Source organism: Ochlerotatus camptorhynchus, unplaced genomic scaffold, assembly GCF_037179485.1.
Source record: "Ochlerotatus camptorhynchus isolate MF236.1 unplaced genomic scaffold, CSIRO-AGI_Acam_v1.1 ptg000576l, whole genome shotgun sequence".
Lineage (NCBI taxonomy): Eukaryota > Metazoa > Arthropoda > Insecta > Diptera > Culicidae > Ochlerotatus > Ochlerotatus camptorhynchus.
In genome coordinates, this window is record NW_027041057.1 from 146,348 (window position 1) to 167,383 (window position 21,036).

The 21,036-nt window shown below is 36.6% G+C and overlaps 1 protein-coding gene across 21 annotated transcripts in view; it reads right to left on the bottom strand.

Annotated features, from left to right (window-relative positions):
• Positions 1-21,036, bottom strand: part of ens (ensconsin) — a 358,571-nt gene that overhangs the window by 42,265 nt on the left and 295,270 nt on the right. For 12 of the 21 annotated variants that reach the window (XR_010518758.1, XM_065236812.1, XM_065236810.1 and 9 more), the window contains 2 exons: positions 4,394-4,450; positions 4,160-4,246 (listed from right to left, as the gene is read on the bottom strand). The exons of 2 other annotated variants lie outside the window; for them this stretch is intronic. Coding sequence is in view for 18 of the 19 variants with exons in the window: in XM_065236812.1 (XP_065092884.1) it covers positions 4,160-4,246; positions 4,394-4,450 (144 nt within the window). In the remaining variant the exon portion in view is untranslated. Of the gene's footprint in view, positions 1-4,159; positions 4,247-4,393; positions 4,451-12,148; positions 12,971-21,036 lie in introns of those variants that run through there. 7 more of the 21 variants (XM_065236816.1, XM_065236815.1, XM_065236801.1 and 4 more) reach the window with 5 other exon arrangements.

Below are 21,036 nucleotides of genomic sequence, written 5' to 3' on the forward strand. Positions count from 1 at the left end.
ATTTGGAGCAGGAGCAGAAGTTAGGCAATAGTTTCTAGATAATTATGATAAGGATTTCAAGAAGATTCTGAGGTAAAATTTTACGGAATTCCGAGGAGAATTCCGATGTAAGGAATGGAGAAGTATTCTTGATTATGTGACATAAGGTTCATGTTCTTAAGGTTCTAAAAGTTACGAAGTTATTAAAACTACCGGACATCGGACTTAAAGAAAGGGAGGGATAGTTAAGAATTTCAAGTTTGAAGAAATATTCAGTAGATCGGTCTTTTTATTAAAAGAACTCGATTAATATAAGCAAAAACAATTATATTTTAAAGATCAAATAAATTCCCGGTTATTTCCGATTTTTCCCGGATGTTTTCGATTCCCGGTTAATTCTCGGTTCTCCAGGTTTTCCTGGTTGAGTGGCCACCCTGGTTTAGGACTTGGTGCGCAAAATTATGGCACTTTACGGCATAATGTTCATAATCATTGATTTGAAGTCTAATAAATATATTGAAGCTTGACCGCTGAATGACATAATTAATTTGCAAATCTTAGCTAACTGAGTAATATTTTCCAGTATTCTCCTAATTCCATTCGCTTCGGGTTGTCAGTTGTTTGTCAACAAATGCTCCCAACATAACTATCAAGCCCAATAATTCATCTGTTGGCTTTATAGGACTGATATTTTGTTATTATAAAGCTTATAAGTGTATATATTGGGCTTATACATAAATTTCGAAGGGAAGCAGTTTTTGACAATTTTTCACTAGCAACCAAAAATATCACTTAGTATTGTCCAGTTGATGTATTGTTCTAATAAAAATTAAAGAGCAGCAAGATTTTAATCAATGGGTCCAATCACTAGATCCAAGGGTCAACATTAGAGTCATTTCCCCTATTTAAGAAACGATTGAAACTTTAAGAAAAAATATTTCACGGGATATGGCTAGGAAATTTATTGATTGAGTTTCTGAAGATAATTTGGATATTTTCCAAAAAGATCCTTGTTAGCTGATTCAAATATTTGCTATATGGAAATAAATTGAATAAACACATTGAATGTCAATACAGAGAGTCATGCTAGTGCTACATATTGTGGGAAATCATGAGAATACATTTGAGTAAAAACTGTTCTAACATTTAAATGTTCCGAAAATTTGAATTGGATAATCACTGATGACACGAATATTTGTCAGGAGAAAATTCGAAGCGTAAATATTCTAGTAATTTATTAAGTGTATTTTGGTGACATTTGAGCAATAAAAGCAGCACCACCATAGCACCAATAACATTTAAAAAGTCACAACAACCCTCAATCGATTCAACGGATCACAATTTTAAACAAAAACGTTTTATTTTCTAACGTAATTTTAAAAGAAGTTGGAAACAACTTCAAACAAAAATTTCACAACTTCAAATTATAACAAACTTTTAACTAAATTGATCCCTCAATCTTGAACTTGATCATTCACCACTTCTAATGCAACCGCATGAAATCATTTGCAAGCGAAATGGATACAAATCAATTCGAAATCGCTAACAGTTTCGAATGAAACTAAAGAGCATCGAATGAAAATCATACGAAATTTCTAACAAAATGGATAGCATTTGTTCGGGCATATGACCCAACTTAAAACAATATCGGTCACAACTTTGACACCACGTTTTCCAACGAACTAGGTCATCAACCAAATGGAGTGATCACAATTTTTAAGAGAAGAAATCAAGAGAAAATTTTCACTGCTTCTAATCACTTGATTGTAACTTTTCACAAATTTCAACGAAAATGGTCACAGCTTTTTAAGCACCTGTAACAATTTTCAAATAAATTGATCATGTGCTTTATCGAAAAAGGCCACAACTGTCAATGAGATTAATTTAAAAGGATATCAAACTCAGATGGCAAATTGGTCTTTTCAAGATTGCATTTGCAAAATAAATTGGCCACAACTTCGAATGAAATTGACCACGATATTTAAAGAAATTAACCATACCTTCTATCGGAATAAATCACAACATTTAAACATATATTTCTGTTACTAAGGTCACAATTATTAACGAAAAATTTGTGCAAGATCTAACGGAAATTTTCACAATATTTGACATTTTTTAATGGAAATGAACACTATTTTGAATAAATTTGTCACAATTTACAGGGCGTATTTTTCACGAAAATTGATAATAACTTTCAAACTAAAAGAGGTAGCAAATTGAAGGCTCCAGTTATAAGTTTCTAAGTTTTAAAAGTGTCTGAAATAAGTCATTTGCACGAAATTAACGTAAAAAATAATTTAACAAGACCCATTTGTCACGAGTCAACGTGAGTTAATTATAAAAAAAGCAATATAAAACGTCCACCATTAGACATAAAAATTTCTTTCTTTTGCAAAGTTGCTTCAAATAAATAGTTCTATAACTTTGTCAAACATTGTGCTGGCCTATCTTTAATTATATTTTGTAAATAGGGTAGTAAATCAGCATTTGAAAAAATAATAATTTTTGAACAAAAACCATTTATAACCTTTTAACAAAAAGAGATAGTAGATTAGAAAATTTCAGAAAAAAAAACTTGCGCCAACAAAAGTTTATAGAAAAAATCATTTGCGAGAAATCAATGTTTAAAAAGTTAATGCAAAAACTGACTTTTTAGGGGTCACCCTAAGTTATCTTTTTAAAACCAGTATAGAACGAGAACCATTAGAGATAAACTTAGTTGCTTAAAATGAGTTGTTCTAGTACTTTATAAAACATTCCGCATTATATTTGTAAATTCCGAAACTTTATGGTGTTTAACTTTGAAAATTAAACGGACATTCAATTGATATGTAGAATTTCAAATCTATTGGCGCCATTCGAAACTACATACTTTAAAGATTTATTCGGTATCATTAAATACAAAATTTATCGATAAATTGCTGAGCAATGATTTTTCAAACATTGCCAATTTGCCGTTACACATTTTACTGCAGGCATCGTGTTCGGAGTGTTAATAACTGATCATTATTTTCTCACACACCCCCTGAGCCTTGAGGTAAATATAGAATTGCCTTTTTTTAAATGTGGCTCAACTTTTACATTTCTTCGTATGCACAGAATGGGAATCGATTTTAGCGATTTTTGCTATGGACCACTTTTTGTTCAATCCTATTGCATGAAAAATATCGATGATATGTGAATGAAAATTATGTGCAGAAGTTTCAAACTGCAAGGAAAGGTGTTTTCTTTTAAATCGTGAAAATTTTGGAATTCAAATTCAATTCAATTCGTTAATTTAAGCCGAAGGAAAATCAATTATGAACTTCTGCACAAGGAGATTTACTAAAATATCAAATAAATTTAAGAATTTTATTTTAGTACTTTGATTTGCTCTGAATTTTTCAAAAGTTTCGTCCGACTTCTCTGGAAGTCAACTTGTTCCAGTTAAATCCAACTACTCCAGAAAGTGTCATCTGATCACTCCAGATTTTTTGTTTTCCAAAGCTCCCCGATTTCTTCTAACTTTCTTCAGGAGTTTCTTCTAAGTACCTCCGGAAGTTTTAACTGATTTACTTTGAAAGATTCTTCAGACATCCCTCGGCAGTTTTGTTTTCTTCCAACTTGTCCTGAGAGTTTATTTTCTATATTCCCCTAAAATAATCTTAAGGACACTCCTGGAAATTTATTCTAGTATTCTTGGAATGATTACCCCAATTTTTTCCATATTTCCGCGTATGTTTGTTCCACTTTTATTAGGATGTTTTTTACGACTTCCACCGGAAGAATCCTGCAACTTCTCCAGAAATTTGGTTCCGGTTTTTCTAGGCTTGACCTGGAAGTTTCTTCTGATGACCATTTCTTACGATTTTTCTTGAAAAACTGGAACATTCTCTAAACGGACATTCAATTGATATGTAAGGGTTTAAAAAAATGCTTGGTAATTTTAACAATTATAATAATATTGCTGGTTAGTCAATCAATTAATATTTAGTTGAATACTTAATTAGTTTGGGAAAGTTAAGTTTCTACATTGATCATTCAGTTAATTTAGGAAGGTAAAAATCATTAGCGTCTAATGAAGGTTGAAAACAATCATGCGATTTTGCAACGGATGGTTTACAATTTTAAAGGGAGTCACAATCACATCTTCGTTAAAGGGGCAAATCACTCGCAAAGAACAAGAATCCAAGCCCCGTACCTTCGTTATTGTAACCATTGCTATCGTAATCTTCACCTACGCAGGCGAACCAGTGCAGTGTATGATGTACAGAATGAGGACGAGTGTCTAGAAGGTCACGTTGTGTACGGGAATAAAATGAAGAAAATTATAAGACTTGAAAACGAAAAAAAACCCCAATTTCCCAGCATAGTAAGGTTGCTAAACTTTGAATAGATCAGATCGGAAGATTCTACTCCAAAAGGCAATACCAACCTTTATTGGCTGAAGATGGTCTGCTCTGTTTTTGTACGGTTGCATCCCTGTTTCCAGCTGAAAAGAGAAGGCAAACAGAAAAGAACTCATCAGTATGAATGGAAACAAACTGATTTTCAGATCTAGACAAAACAAGCACGTACCTCTCTCTTCCCCGTCCCCCTAGCTAAATCCTATTTTGGGATTGCATTTGGGTTATTTTTAATCCCTTAAATTTAGTATGTCCAACATTTCAGCGGTTAATATTCAACCGAGCTTCAATGACACCCTATCGGGATAAAGTCATAGCTGTTTGTTGTAGGTGGAAGAGATCTGCGGTTGATGGATGCCACTTGCCTTTGCGAGACAGTTTGAGTGACTGACCGGTGAAGAGCGGGAGAGAGAGATATTGAAAGAGATGATTCAACTGTCATCGTCGTAATCACGATCTATTGACAACTGGTGTGGGGCGGGCATCCAAACGAATATACACTCTCATGATGGGAAACAAATTAGTGACGGGGCTTTAGAGATCCCACGCTTCTGCCAGATTGGGCTGATGTGTCAATAAAGGTGAATTCATCACCTTGGTTTCGGCGATGACCACAAACGCAGCAGTTTGAGCAGGTTTGGAATGACATTTAAGGTTCTGATTTAAAGTGTGGTTTTCTGTAAATTCGGAAATTGACGGCTGCTGGTAGTGAATTTCTAGAATCAGCGCTTGAAATTGTAATAAATGGATCACACCTAGGAAGCGCGATTCAGAATATCTGCAATTTACGCGGACAACAACGTTAAATATTTAGCAAGACTGCACCGTGTGAAAAAATTGGCGATTCACTGCATACAATAAGCGTATGTCAATTAAGGTACACTGGGGTAAGTAGAATCGGAAAAATCAACAATTTTGTTCAAAGCTCGTGAATTTTTTTTAAATAATTTGCGGCTAAGCCAGGTTTTCACATTCTTGATCTTTGCGAGATTTCTGATTTCAAATAGGGTAAATGTCGGCTTCGGCATCCAAAATTTAGAAATTAATTTCTCTGTATTTTCCCATCAAAACACTACGCGGAATGTATTAACACGATTCCCTAGTCTTTCAGCTTCAATGTGATAACAGTTTTTAAACTGAACAATCCTGTTATGCCAGATTTTTCGTTAAATGAAATATACGCACTACAAAATGCGACTTATTTCGAGTTGTCGACAATAGAAAAGCTGGTTAACACGCAGTTCAAATGGAATGGTTGCCAAAGGAAAACAGGCTGCCGACAACAATAGTCACACTCACCTGAGAAGTTTGCAGAAGTGGCGTCTCGTAACCTCACTTTTTACCTGTGCACCAACTTTCAAAACCAGATTTAATGCCATATTCATACTCGAATCGGTTGAAAAATACACTTAATCTTCTAGTTTACTCGATATCTATCCATTGCAAGCAATATTTTGATAATTGTTTATGTTTTGAGAGTTGATGCACAGGTAGTTTGAGGTTATGAAAACGCCACTGTAAAAACGCTTTCAAACAGTTTTGAACAATCATGTCGATTGGAATGGATAGAGAAGCAAGCAGCAGATAAATGTAAACAAACAAACACGTCATATGTGTGCATCATGCTGAGAAAATACTAATAGAAGCGTTGCTTCAGCGGCGCCGGTGGTGTAGTGGTAAGCGTGATTACCTCTCACCCCAGCAGGCCTGGGTTCAATCCCAGTCGGCGCCACCGGGATGTTCTGAGGCATAACATTTCTGATCACGGGGAAGTAAAGCCGTTGGTCCCCGGTTCATGAGTTGATGGGTCGATATGTAGGGTCCAGGTGTGGGAGCTGCCTTCCTGGCGTCGGTAGCATTGGTGTTCAGCACGGAAAACAAGATCGACGGAAAACAAATCAAGGAAAAAAAAAGCGTTGCTTAGGCGAAAATACGTAAATTCCCCTTTGGCGTATTTTGAAGATCTCAGATTTAAAAAAAATCATGACTCTTGTACTTGGGCTACATTTTAGGATTCTGACACTCCGAAGCATTGACTAGAAAATTATGATGACAATTCTAAATGAGTTTTGATGAGATTCTAGGGGTGTCTGGCCATTAGGCCGAAGGTCACTAGGCCGATTTTTTGTTTTTTTTTTTTAATAGAAAAAAAATCATACGCCTTTGAAATTTGAATGACACAAGTTTGGCAAGCAATGTTTCCTTCATTCATACACGAGCAGTTTTTTCGAGTTTTACTGTTTACACGTGATGTTTTACACTACAAACTCCATTTATTAACGAATTTCAAATCTATTGGCGCCATTCGAAACTACATACTTTAAAAATTTATTCGGTGTCATTAAATACAAAATTTATCGATAAATTGCTGAGCAATGATTTTTCAAACATTGCCAATTTGCCGTTACACATTTTACTGCAGGCATCGTGTTCGGAGTGTTAATAGCTGATCATTATTTTCTCACACACCCCCTGAGCCTTGAGGTAAATATAAAATTGCCTTTTTTTACATGTGGCTCAACTTTTACATTTCTTCGTATGCACAGAATGGAAATCGATTTTAGCGATTTTTGCTATGGACCACTTTTTGTTCAATCCTATTGTATGAAAAATATCGATGATATGTTTTATTGTTCAATATCCCCCGATGAAAATTATGTGCAGAAGTTTCAAAATGCCATGAAAGGTGTTTTCTTTTAAATCGTGAAAATATTGGAATTCAAATTCAATTCAATTCGTTAATTTAAGCCGAAAGAAAATGAATTTCTGTACAACGAAATTTACTAAAATATCAAATAAATTTAAGAATTTTATTTTAGTATTTTGATTTGCTCTGAATTTTTCAAAAGTTTCGTCCGACTTCTCAACTTGTTCCAGTTAAATCCAACTGCGCCAGAAAGTGTCATCTGATTACTCCAGATTTTTTGTTTTCCAAATTTCCCCGATTTCTTCTGACTTTCTTCAGGAGTTTCTTCTAAGTACCTCCGCAAGTTTTAACTGATTTACTTTGAAAGATTCTTCAGACATCTCTCGGCAGTTTTTTAACTGTCTCCAGAAGATTCTTCCAACTTGTCCTGAGAGTTTATTTTCTATATTCCCCTAAAAGAATCTTAAGGACACTCCTGGAAATTTATTCTAGTATTCTTGGAATGATTTCCCCATTTTTTCCATCTTTCCGCGTATGTTTGTTCCAGTTTTATTAGGATGTTTTTTACGACTTCCACCGGAAGAATCCTGCAACTTCTCCAGAAATTTGGGTCCGGTTTTTCTAGGCTTGATCTGGAAGTTTCTTCTGATGACCATTTCTTACGATTTTTCTTGAAAAAGTTCCCCATAGGTCCTATTTACATGCCCCGGAAATTTCTGTCGACTTTTTCTGGAACATTCTCTTAACATTTTCTGAAAGTTTTTTCCGACTTGCCACGGAAGTTTGTTCCGTTTTGGATGTCGATAGGCTGCAAACTTTCTCCAGAAGTTGTTTTCTGACTGCTCTTCCAACCCCTTCACACATTTTTCATCAGAATCCATTCAAATTTCTTTTAATTTATTGATAGTTCTTCACAGAGTTGATTTCCCAGTTATGTTATATTTAGAATTTTTCCACAAATAATGTATATTTAGCATGTTTTTTAACTGTTTCCTATCTAAATCGAACTAGTTTCCATAGAATTTGATGAAATTGGGGAAATTTATTCCAATAATGTTACTGGTACTTGGTACTTTAATAAATCCTGACTGCGCCACTAATGCACACCAATCTATTTGACTTTCAAAAGTAGTTTTATCATCTTCTTCCTGACACGAGACGTAATAACGGCGCTTTGAGTACAATATGGAAGAGCCTTATTTGTCCTTCTATAATTTGCTGGTCTAATGGCCTTCTACTACATGACCCAGCATTATTCTAGATATGATTAAGAGCGAATTCTGGGGAGAATTTCAATGGAATTTGAACAGAAATTTCCGGTAATTTTGAGAAGATCTAACAATAACCTATGGCTTAAAATCTTTTAAATGTCGATGGATCGATTAATCAAAGCGAAATTCTGATGAGAGCTGCAACGAAATATGGATTATAATTCCAAGAGAAATCATTGTAGAATTTTAGGAAAGTTTGTAGATAGTTTCAAGAGAAATCCTAAAATAATGTATAAGAATATTTAAGAAATATCAAAAAGTTTTTGGAGATTTGCTGGAGATTTTCAGCATATTTCCCTAGATATTTTCAAATAATCTCTGAGTAGTGTTCCAAGAGATTCTGAAGAAATTTCTGAACGAATTCTAAGGATAGTTTCAAGACAATTTCAAGACATTCTCTTCAAAAGCATTTTGAGAAGCATTTCAAGGAGTACATTTTAAGTACATTTCAAGAGATTTATGGCGGAAATTCCAAAAGCGATCTGCACAAAAATAGATTTTTATCGGGAAAATTTCTAGGGCTTACCGGACAGAATAATAAGATTACTAAGGGGAATACTGAAACCAAAATTAATTCTGAATATATGTTGAAATGGTCCTAAGGAAACTATTGAGAAATGTGCAAACATCACCTGAGATAAGTTTCAAAAGAAATAATTTATCTAGGGAAATGACTTCAATGTTAGCCTATGGATCTAAGGTTGGGCCCATCGCTAAAACTCTGCTATTTATCAATTTTAACTATAAGAACGCGTCATTGGGACGGTACTGATGGATATTTTTGGTCGCTATTGAAAATTTAGTCGATTGGAATTTATGTATGGGCCAAAATTAGGGACATTTAGACCGCCATTACATCCATTTCCCCTATGTACACAGAATTTTAAGATCCGGGATTAAAAAAAATGTTAAAAACTTCAAGACATCAGTTGAGAAGAAAAAAAAACTATTCTACTATAAGAACTATAAGAAAACTATTCAAGATTATGGTGCCTGATTCAAAGTTCCAAGAAAAATATTCGAGACAACGGACTTTGCATATTTATTAATAAGAATTATACGTTTAAGTTCCAATAAAATTCTCGGTTTTCCCGGTTCACTGTCAACTTTTTAGATTTTGTATAGAGCTCTTCCGAGAAATCCCATAGAATTTAAAATGGTGAGAAGGGTTATGGGAAACATTCTAGGGGAGCTATGACCAACATTCCAAGATTACAAGATAATTTTAAAATAAAGTCCTAAGAAATTATGAGATGAATTCCTAGGCATATGGAGAATTGAATTCCAATGTGATTATGAGGAGAATAGCAGAAGAATTTTAAATAGAATTCCAAGAGAATTCAAAAATAATTATAAGCGGAATTAAAAGGATGTTCTGAGGGCGATTTTTAAGGAAAACTGAAAAAGAAAACATCAAAATGAATCGTATCCTGAGGATAATTCTAAAAACAAATTGGAGGGTAATTTAAAGGAAATTATTAAGGAAAATTTAAAGAAAACTCAACAGAAAATCTAATGGAACTTCAGAGGAGAATTTCGAAGGATTTCTGGTGAGAGTTTTGAAGTCAAAGAATATTTTGAGAAGAATTTAAAGGAATCTTACTATCATAAAAGTTACAGAGGAATTTTAAGAAGGATTCAAAGGAAATGCTTAGGAGAGCTTCAAAGGTATTCCAAATAGATTTTCGAGTAGAGTTCTAAGAAGAATTTTAAATAAAATTCCAAGAGAATTCAGCTGAGAATTCAAAAATAATTATAAGCGGAATTAAAAGGATGTTCTGAGGGCGGTTTTTAAGGAAAACTGAAAAAGAAAACATCAAAATGAATCGTATCCTGAGGATAATTCTAAAAACAAATTGGAGGGTAATTTAAAGGAAATTATTAAGGAAAATTTAAAGAAAACTCAACAGAAAATCTAATGGAACTTCAGAGGAGAATTCCGAAGGATTTCTGGTGAGAGTTTTGAAGTCAAAGAATGTTTTGAGAAGAATTTAAAGGAATCTTGCTATCATAAAAGTAACAGAGGAATTTTAAGAAGGATTCAAAGGAAATGCTTAGGAGAGCTTCAAAGGTATTCCAAATAGATTTTCGAGTAGAGTTCTAAGAGAATTTTCTGGTAGATTTAGATTGGCAGCCAATCACAACGGAGCATCTCAACGACTTCGATTTGGCTGATGTCGTTGCTTTACTAATCCAACGGTGCTCTGATATGCCCGACGATCTAGCCGAATGCTCCTCTGCGGCGGGTCTCAAAAAGATCTTTATAGATGCACGAATCAAGAAGGCTAGGGCTGCTTCGCGAGCTTACGAAATATCTGGAAGTCAAATCAAATTAGTTACCGCACAAAAATGTGGATTTCCAATTGCTACGTGAAATTCTGTTCATCGAAACAAAAACTACAGGTCTTCATTAACAGATGCCTACGATATTTAATTCGTGTCTGACTCTCGAAAGCCGAGCCCCAACGTCGATATCAACAGAAATCGCCACTCACTACGAAGGGGCGAAACGATATCTGTAAGCAAGCACTGGATTGGAACCCAGTAGGACATCGCAGCAGGGGCTCAAAGCTCATGGTGACGGAGCCTCGTCAAAGAAATCAAGCAAGTCGACCGGGATCTGAAGTCATTCACGTTGGTCCTGTGCACCAACTGTGTGACTAAGTAGTTTACTGCTGGCTATTTTTTGCCCAAAGTAGACCAACGATTCTACTGACCGTAATTAAATGAAAATGTGCGAACCTAAATTTTGATCAATCCGGTCGGTATCGAACTATACAACTGCGACTCTCTCAGGGTCTCTTGAAGAATGAGCGAAAGCATGCGTATTAGGTGCCTCTCCGTAAGCGAACGAATATTTTTGTTTGATCGTCACCTTGTCCGTTAAACGTGTGGTTAGGGAAATAAATTGAATGGTGCAGAGCTTTCGATTTCTGCTCGCTCTGTCAGGAATTTTACGTTTTGGAAACAGTCCCTTGAAATTCCTTGCAACGTACTTAGAACCTTTCATGGATTTATTTTCAATGGTCTAAAAGATTATCATTGAGAATCTTCCCAAAATAAGGCCAGAAGTTCTCACTGAACTTCTGAGAAATTTAGTTCTGAGTATCACTGTAATTTTCGCTAGTATCCCATACAAATTTATCCTTGATATTTTTTGACAAATCTGGCTGGACAGTATTTGCTGCTACACGAAAGTCAAAATAAACCTATAATAGCCATTAATCCTGCGGACTTACAAAATCTTGATTCAAATGACCATATATAAATAAATTTCTCTTCAGGCCATAATCAACCCCGCATAAAAGGCATTTAATGGGATCTCCTATTCCTAAACCGGTCAATTCACCCAGCGTATGGCAACATAGAAAGACGAATTTACTACCCTCCCCTGTGGCACCTGCCATCGCGATCGTTATGATTTACAACTTCAACGCTTTGTATCGTTTACGCGTGGGAGTGTCCCCAGGTTTTCCAGTACAATGCACTGGCACACTAACTATGAGAGGATCCATATCATTGAGATATATAGCATCCATCGAATGGCGCCAACTGGGTGCTCATTGCCTACCGACCACGGCGACGATCAGAGGTCTATCCCATTCCAGCGGCAGTTGCGCAGTTCCAAATGGTCATAATCAGCTGTAATAAACATTACTGTCAATTTAACGAGCCACGCTGTCGTGATCGTGTCGTGATCGCTCGCGCGCGCGTACCTCATCACAGCGAGATACCCACACCGGCGAGGGGTCCATCATGATCATAAATCAACATGGTTTTGAGTGGGCTTTCTGTGGTTAGATCTCTGAAAACTCGGTTATGTAAAGGGTCTTCTAGTATCCAGAAGCAACTAAATAAGTCCTTACCATCTTCGAACGACACGTGCCGATCCTTCCGAGTTCCGGCCAGCAACTTTTGTTGATCAGTCAGACTTAGGTTCTCTCGCGAAAGCGACTTGACTAGAATTCCCCGCAGCATCGCCAGCGTGGTGCTGGGGATCCGCTCCAATTCATCCGATTCATTCATATTTACACCCATCGCGGAGGATCTCACTCTTTCCGTTATTCTTTCATTAAAAATCGACATTCATTATCATCACTTCGGACACTTCAACTACCGATCTATATGCATCACTACTTGATAGTTGACTTTTCACACAAAGAAATTTGCATTCCACTGACGATGATCGACGGACGGCTGCGCAGAATTCAACTCATTCGAAGGTGTTAATTTCTAACCACCTGATCATTGCGCACGATCATCATAACAACTAGCTTCCAGTCGTAAATCTTCCACCATAACAGTACACATCGAACCGCAAATGAACTGTGCTACACCACTAAGGTACGGAATAAAAACAAAATGCTAGCAAATTTACAACTCCTCATTTGGACACGGTTCGCGACTTTGCAATCAATCACTTCCAACTTTGTTCACTAACAACTAATTTCTGCAGTTGGAACTTATCGACCGGTTCCGCGTTGTCAAGCTTTGACAAACCGCCGGGGGCTTTGGGTTATCTCACTTTGAACACATCACAGCCTAATTATTCCACTTTGGAACTGACCATGCGTAAGGGGACGTCTAAGGCACCGCGGCGGTCAAGTAAGACACCATTCGATCTAGTGTCAAACTAGCGACTAACGAGCACCGTAGTGAGAGACCAGCTGCTGGTGAGAGACGTTAGACGCGGTTAGCACTCCCAACTAACGAGAAGAAGGAGGAAGGAAGCCTTACTCACAGACTTTGATTTTTGTTCTCTCTCCCTCGTTCAATTCAATCTCCTTCAATGACACACGAACGAACGGACGGACGGACGGATCGATGACAGGCATCACCGTCCAAGTCCAGGTCCAAGCCTCAATGCGACAAGTGGTGGTGACGAAGATGAGAGAATCTCACCCCTACCACTACCCTAATGGAACGGATAATTGAAATGGCTAAACACACTCTGTCGGACGGAACTGAACGAGAAGGTGTGTTCGTACCTATGTATGCAAAACTGAGAAAACAGTGACAAGTCAACAACAAGAGTAGGAATTACGTCACGCTCGTTTTCCAAGATTGCAAGCTCTTTTGGTCGAGGCGGGTACTGAAGCCAGCAAGTGAGCAATACCCTCCACCCTTTACCCTGTCCTATAGTTCGATGAAGCTGTTGTTGAGACCGCGTGGGTATACGAGTTGTCTTCAGACTCTGGTTCTTCGGCTTAAGAGAACGAAAGTATAGGGATGCCTAGTTTGAAGGTTATACTGAAGCATGCACTAGTTGTAATTTACGTGTTGTGGTTTTACGTTCCAGAAATGGTGAAAGTTTATTACCGAACATCATTAGGACAAATGATGGCTTACTAGGACGAAGGACGAATGAGTCATTAAGCTGAAGTTTTAACAGTTGTTCATAGGGTTGAAAATACCTGACCCTTTTTGCGAGTATCGGTATTTCGGTACTGAGAGGTTCAGTACCGATAATACCGGTAAATCCGGTACCCAGGGATTTAAAGATGATAAGTGGATATCGACAAAAAATATACAAATTCAGACTCAGAAGTGCCTCCTCTGAATTTAATGAAGTTATAGCAAACCGTAACTAGTGGTTTGGAATATATTGTAAAATGCTTTTTATTAAATTCTTATGTTTCAAAATAAAGCGTGTATTCGATAAAAAACGGCACACACATAAACAGCTGTAACTTTTTAACTTATATTGTTTTAAATAACTTAAAAATTGAAGGAAAAGGAAATGGATACTTGATACTCTTTCGCATGCTACATAAAACCACACATCGTCGCATGCATCTACCTGTTGGAGACAAAATTTAAGGTACTTAAGAGGATGAAGAGACAAGAGGAGGCCTTTTATGAACCAATTTTCTGTCAAATGCGAACCAACGCGAGAATTTTTACAACAGGGAATCTATTTTCTTGTATTTTGACAGTCGACTGAAATACCAATGATGAAATAGTTTTTGTACGGTCGTTTCTGCGAGAGAAGAAGAACACGTCACAGACAAAAATAAGCCAGGTGTCTCCTCTTCCTCTTAGTTAGGTACCAACTAAATTGGTTAGGTAAATGTGACATGGCAGTTGGATTCCTGCTGATTTTTAGTAACTATTGATTAGTATATAACCCGTAGATAAAAGATGGATTCTTCAATGGTGTTAAGTAGTTGGCACTGATGCAGTTTGCAAGTAGTAGACGAAATAGGCGTACATGTCAAAAGATAAGCAATTATAAGGAAATTAAAGAAAATAAATCAACCCACTCAAAAAGCTCTTCATCAACTTTTAGTAAATTTTTTGAACTTGTTGGCTAATAAACGGTTTTTATATGAAATTTCCCAAAACAATTGTTTAAACAAAAAAGTTTAAAAATTTTCAAACAGTTGTTGTTTTACGACTTTTGATCATTTTTAAGTGTCCAAATTGAAAATCCCACAGAAGATAGTATTTTTCATAAGCTTTTTAATGAGAATTAAACAAAAAAAGTAGTTTTAGTAACTTTTTTTTTATCCAATATTGCTTGAATTATTTCAAGTTTGTTGAAGTGACGTTTTCGAGTTATGATTTGTTGAAAAATTTCGAATAAGCCTTGTTGATGTTTTCGCGAGATTCAAATTGGCCGAATGGTGGACCATAATAAACAATTATGCAAAGTTTCACGCAAATCAGAGAAGGTCACATCAAATCGATTTGTCATTTGGAATGGAACTGCTCTGAATGGTTTTCTACATTTTTTAAAATAACTAAAATTTTATGAAGGTTATCTTAAAATCTTTCAGTGCCTTACAAGGGGTTGTAATAATCTCTAAAAAATCGTTACTTTATTTTTCGAATTACCCCTGTATTCTAAACTAATTTCAAGACTTTTCGAAGATAATTTTCTGAATCTTCGGAAGATAATTTTAGAAATTTATGACGTTTTAGGTAAGGATATTTTTTTTTAAGAAATCCGGAATTAATTGACTTTGAAATTTTACGTTTTTTAAGACTTTCAAAAGCTAAAATTTGAAAACCTCAAAATCTCGCAGCATCTCTGAATATTGCCAGAAAATCTCTGAACATCTCCAGCAGCATTCTATTCGATAATCCGAACATCGTTCCGAATTCGTCAATTATCGCACGCACGCTTGCTATAAAAAAATGTTTTTCGGAATAATGAAAACACTAGACGTTATAACAATGATTGGTACTGGTAAGTTACAAGAAGAGGTTGTATAGTATATTATGGTGAGGCAGTTGAAAAATTAAAATATCTCAAAACTCCAAGCATTTGGAATCAAACTAATTCCATACACATGATCCCGGTGACATAATAGCGGAGCCGGTGGTGTAGTGGTAAGCGTGATTACCTCTCACACCAGCAGGCCTGGGTTCAATCCCAATTGGCGCCGCCGGGATGTACTGAGGCATAACATCTCTGATCATGTCTTCCTTCGGAAGGGAAATAAAGCCGTTGGTCCCGGTTTATGAATTGATGGGTCGATAGGTAGGGTCCAGGGGTGGGAGCTGCCTTCCTGACGTCGTGCTTGGCATTGGTGCTCAGCACGGAAAACAAGATCGACGGAAAAGAATGCTATGAAAAGTTTTCAGTTCATTCGCAGCTGTTCGTAAGTTCGATTCAGCAATAAATACTCCATAATTTTGTGAAAACATAAAGAAATAACATGTTTGTGCCCAGATATTGTTAGAACTTGGTGAACAACGAAATTTACTCGAAAATAGTGGTTTTTCTCAATAATTACAATATGGTTGCATCTTTTTTCGAGACATTTGTCACATTTTACTTCATTTATGATCGTTTAGAGTAAATACATGCGTTTTAGACATTTGTGAATGATTACATGACATACGACTTGAATTTAGGCCCCACTATAGGAAATTCCATCCTACTGATGACATATCTAAAGCCTGATACTCCTAAAAAAACCTTTAAGAAAACCCCAATCACGCGCTGCATTAATATTACCCGCTCGCTATTGAATTTTTCTTGTTGTACGCCCCCAAAGTGAGTAATTTATCATCCCCAAATGATGTTTTCCTATAATTCATTGGCAACATGAGCAATTTTTGAGATTTTTTTGGGAAAAATTCTTATTCTAGAACTTCCAAACAAGTACCAAAACATTGAGTTTTATTTTGTAAGGGCTTCAAGAATTTCAAAACGAACTTTTGTCCCACCTTACTCTCTGTCATTTTTGCTTTCAGATCGTCACTGATTTTATGATTCGTGAGCGTTCACTCAGAGATGTTTTTTTTCGTTAAGAGATGCTTTTTTTGTTATAAGATTTATTGTATGTATTGTATTGTATAACGAATAAGAAAATTTGGCTCTGTAAAGTTCATTCGGTTGAGCTTGATAAAGTAATTAACAAAAAAAAAACATATATTTTTGTCGAAGTCCAAGATCTTAAAAATTATTAAAGATTTTGGTTTAAGGTACGTTTTTGTTCAACGTTCACGACCTCGGCCACAACCATACATACTTAATATGACAGCAAAAAATCAACTTATGGTTATGCGAATGAATGTGTTGTATGACAGACTTAGGTTCAAGTGAAGTTCTGGCCACTTCCCAACAGGCATCCGGAACATGTCCGCTGGTGTCTCATTTGGTCAACGACATTCAGTATAACTTTTAATGATCTAAATGGCAGATTTCAGTTTAGGTTTGGTTCTGTTAGCTTTCCCGGGGCATCTGGATCATGTCCGGATGTGGATAGTGTGTTCCACGATAACATACGCGTATTGATGACATATACGATTATTTCATCTACAATGTGCGGATTTCTTCAGTGTCTCGTACTTTTGCTCAAGTCTAGAATTATTGATTATGGTAATGTAAATCTAATAAAACTAACTATCTACCTTAATGATTCTGAAACTTAGAATCACATATCAAAAACATGAACTTGATAATATTTTTAAAATAAATGAATACAAATAAAAACTTGATCTCGGAGAATCTAAATCTTGTAGATCACTAATTTCGACGAATGTTTCATGCTCCATGCATTAAAACACTTTGTCGAGATCTCAGACCTTCAAGATCCTAAAAATTGGAATGTAATTTTCTCGCGATCTTGTTCATAGCCTTTTCTTAGCTAATGATTTCCCTTCTTTATATTCGACATCCTGAAGAGCAACGTAGACTGCTCAGTACTGCTGAGCAATATAAATGTAAACATTCCGGCCAGAACGATCCGGCTGCAGATTTTATCCGCCTTCCTGTGCACCGCACTCTTTATGGACAGAACCATTTTAATGAAGTATTTGTCCTTTTTGATTTTAATATATCTATATCTATATAGATATCTATAGACAATGTTTAGAAATAGGATTAGTGAATAGCAATATCTGTCGATCAGTTCGAAGACTAGTAAAATAAAATAAAATAAATATAACCAGATGTTTGAGTCATATTGCAGCAACGATTTTCGGCAACCCACCAACCAGCACTAGGATTTTCTCTGAACACCAGAAACTTGTGAAAGATAAACGACAATCTTCACAATTTTTTGCAGCATCGTAAATTTTCATATATTACCAAGAAGATCCATAAGTTTTATTGAATGCGTAACTACCCTAAACGTCACCACATCTCTGAACATATTGAAAAATTCATAAGATTCTCGAAACGAGATCTGGAACTATAAAGAATTTTGATGATAATTACAAAGGAGTTTTGAAAAAAAATTAGCTTTATTCCGACTGATACTGTAAATTTTATGTTATGTTTTGGCACCAAAGTTGAATCAAGGAACCGAATTCCAACACAGTGACCTTCAATTGAAGTTTTCCGGTCAAACAAAATAGGAAAATTAAACAATCAAATTAAGATGAATAGTTGGTAAACGAAGCCAGACAAAAAGCCAACAACTTTTTTCGAATGATTTCAAATAACCTCTGAAGTGAAAAGAAGGTTTAACTTTTAAGTAAATTCAGGATTTAAATTCAAGTGAGCTTCGGAGCGAATTTCTAGGGAATCTCCAGGAGATTCAAGGGGATTCTAAGGAGAAGTTTAAGGGAATTTAGAGAAGAAATCCAAGGGATCTCGCAGATAATTTCCAGGAAATCTGCACTTGACAGTAACAAACATAATCTACGGCTGAAAATCTCTTAAATAAAGAAAGTAACATACATAAGATGAAATCTATTGGTAAGAGTATTAACTATTCCATAGATCAGGGAAAAGGCGGTAACTGTCGCTTGGACGAACACATATTACGAACGAATAGACTCTAGGATTCGTACTTATTTAAAAAAAAATATATTTGAAAAACTTTAATTGTTGTAAAAACTATTTAAAATATAGTTAAAAAAAACTATCAAAGTTACCCCGTTTTACGGTACATTCAATACTCTGGCGACTACCATCCATAAGCGGCGCCGGTGGTGTAGTGGTAAGCGTGATTATCTCTCCCCCAGCAGGTCTGGGTTCAACCCCAGTCGGCGCCGCCGCCATGTTCTGAGGCATAACATCTCTGATCACGTCTTCCTTCGGAAGAGAAGTAAAGCCGTTGGTCCCCGGTTCATGAGTTGATGGGTCGATAGGTAGGAAGGGTCCAGGTGTGGGAGCCTCCCTGGCGGCGGTAACATTGGTGCTAAGCACGCACTGAAAATAAAATTTCGTTTATACAGCGAAATCGCTCGTTTGTTCTACGAATTTATTCGTTGTTTTCTGCAACGAGATTGATTTGTACATTGTATGAAGCTAGTTTCGTTAGAACTGTCACACTTGCTATCGCTACACCCAACCAGTGGAGGGCACAAGTGTTGGTTGTGAAAACCGAAAAATGTGGAGTGTGTTAGTGAGGATGGGTAAAAATAGCTTCATCATTGGAAGGAATAAACATGACAAAAAAATTAAAAAAAGGCTTCAGACCGGACTAGAATAGAATCATGAACCTTGCGATCGTCAGATCTGTGCTTTATCCATCGCTCTGTCTGTGCTATGAGAAATGGGCACCGCGACCAGTAATTTGATTTGTTGTGGTAGCTTGCATGTATTGGTCAAACCGACAATATTTCAAAAATAAAGTATCCCATCTCCAACACACAATCAGCACTTTAGGAGACAATAAGCGCAGTTGTTGGTTTGATTGCACGAAGATGAATTTCTATATTTTACGATACGAATAAGGCGTAACATTGCGCCAGATGACAGGAAAAACGAATGTTTCGTACCATTTATGAAAGATGTGTTGTAGGTATGTTCGATATTCATTTTTACGAAACGGTTTTCAGTGAAATAACGAAAATACATTTGCAGTGCGGAAAACAAGATCGACGGAAAACAAATCAAAGGAAAAAAAAGACTACCATCCATAACGTGACTTTTGATTAAAAATCATCGAACAATATTTAATTGGTGCTAATTTGCAATTAGCTATTCACATGTTAATCCAAACAAACTGCCCGAAAACATGCAACGATGTATTGCCATTCTTGTATAATGAGTAGCGTGAGAGCATTCATTCGATCGACAGCAATGATTTGCGTACTGCTCATTTTCTCGTTTGCTACAACGACTTTGGTACTCGAGTAAGTTTAAAAATTTAGCATATATTTGTAACACATGGATTTTCCAGGCCCGCATGGGATTCATACCGGAGGAGTTCATCGAGTGTAACAACGGTCTACCATTCCCGGATTTGAACCTCACCCAGCTGGAATTCATCAACGCCGAAGACGGCAGTGTAGTGCTGAATGGTACCATGATCTTCCAAAACGATTACAACGATCCGATCGGGGTAAGTTTGGCGAACGAAGAAAGAAATCCTCGTTATGATCATCTACATAATTTGTGATTTCCAGTGGAAATTTACCACGCACCGTTTGGAACGGGGCACTTGGGTCCCCGGAATCATCACCAGGGAAGTGCGCAATTTTTGCATGAGGATTCTGAGCCCGCTGGAACCGTGGTATCCGATTACCCGGTTTATGAAACGTCACCGCTGTCCGTTTCCAAATGGGGTAAGTTGCTCGGGAAAGAAAATGTGTGTGAAGGCGAAGGTAAATATCTTCATTGGGGTTTGTTTATCGTCTACAGCACAGAGAAGAATTCAACATGGCCAACATTGGTTCCCTGGATATCCTGTTCCCGAGTAGCTTCGTTGGCGATTGGAAACTGTACATGGATGCATCCACCGTGCGCCGTGGTAAGGAGATTAAAGAGTGTATGATGCTGCCTTTCAGGATTGAGGAATTTTAAAAGCTGTTCAAAATCTGATATAAAACTGTGTTCAAAACAAATGGTGGGTGTTTCTATTGATTTGTGAACTTCTTGAACATCCCTACACAGTCACAAAGTAAACAAAACACCGTTCTGCTCTGTGAAAGGTTGTCTCACAACGCTAGACTGGACACACTATCGATGACAAAGCAAGGATGGAAGATGACAAAGAAACCATTCCATAGAGCGAGAGAGAGAGAGAGAGAGCAATAGCGTGCGTGGTCACCAAGGTTAAGTGATTCTGAAGTGGAATAAAAGTGCATTTCTACCCATCCATGCTTCATTTCAGGGAACCGCCACACTGTCATTGATGAATGATGAACCACAGGCAGCAGAGAGTTTTCCGGTGATGTTATAACGTGGAACGAGGTGGTAAATAAAGTTGTTAGCTTATCAGCTATTTTGATAAGCAAGATAAGGATCGCATTTGCAAAACTTAGTCTGTTTGCTTATGCTGATTCAGCTTCACATGGTTTTGCATGATTCATTTTCAGATAATAAAACCTTTTACGACTTATTGAT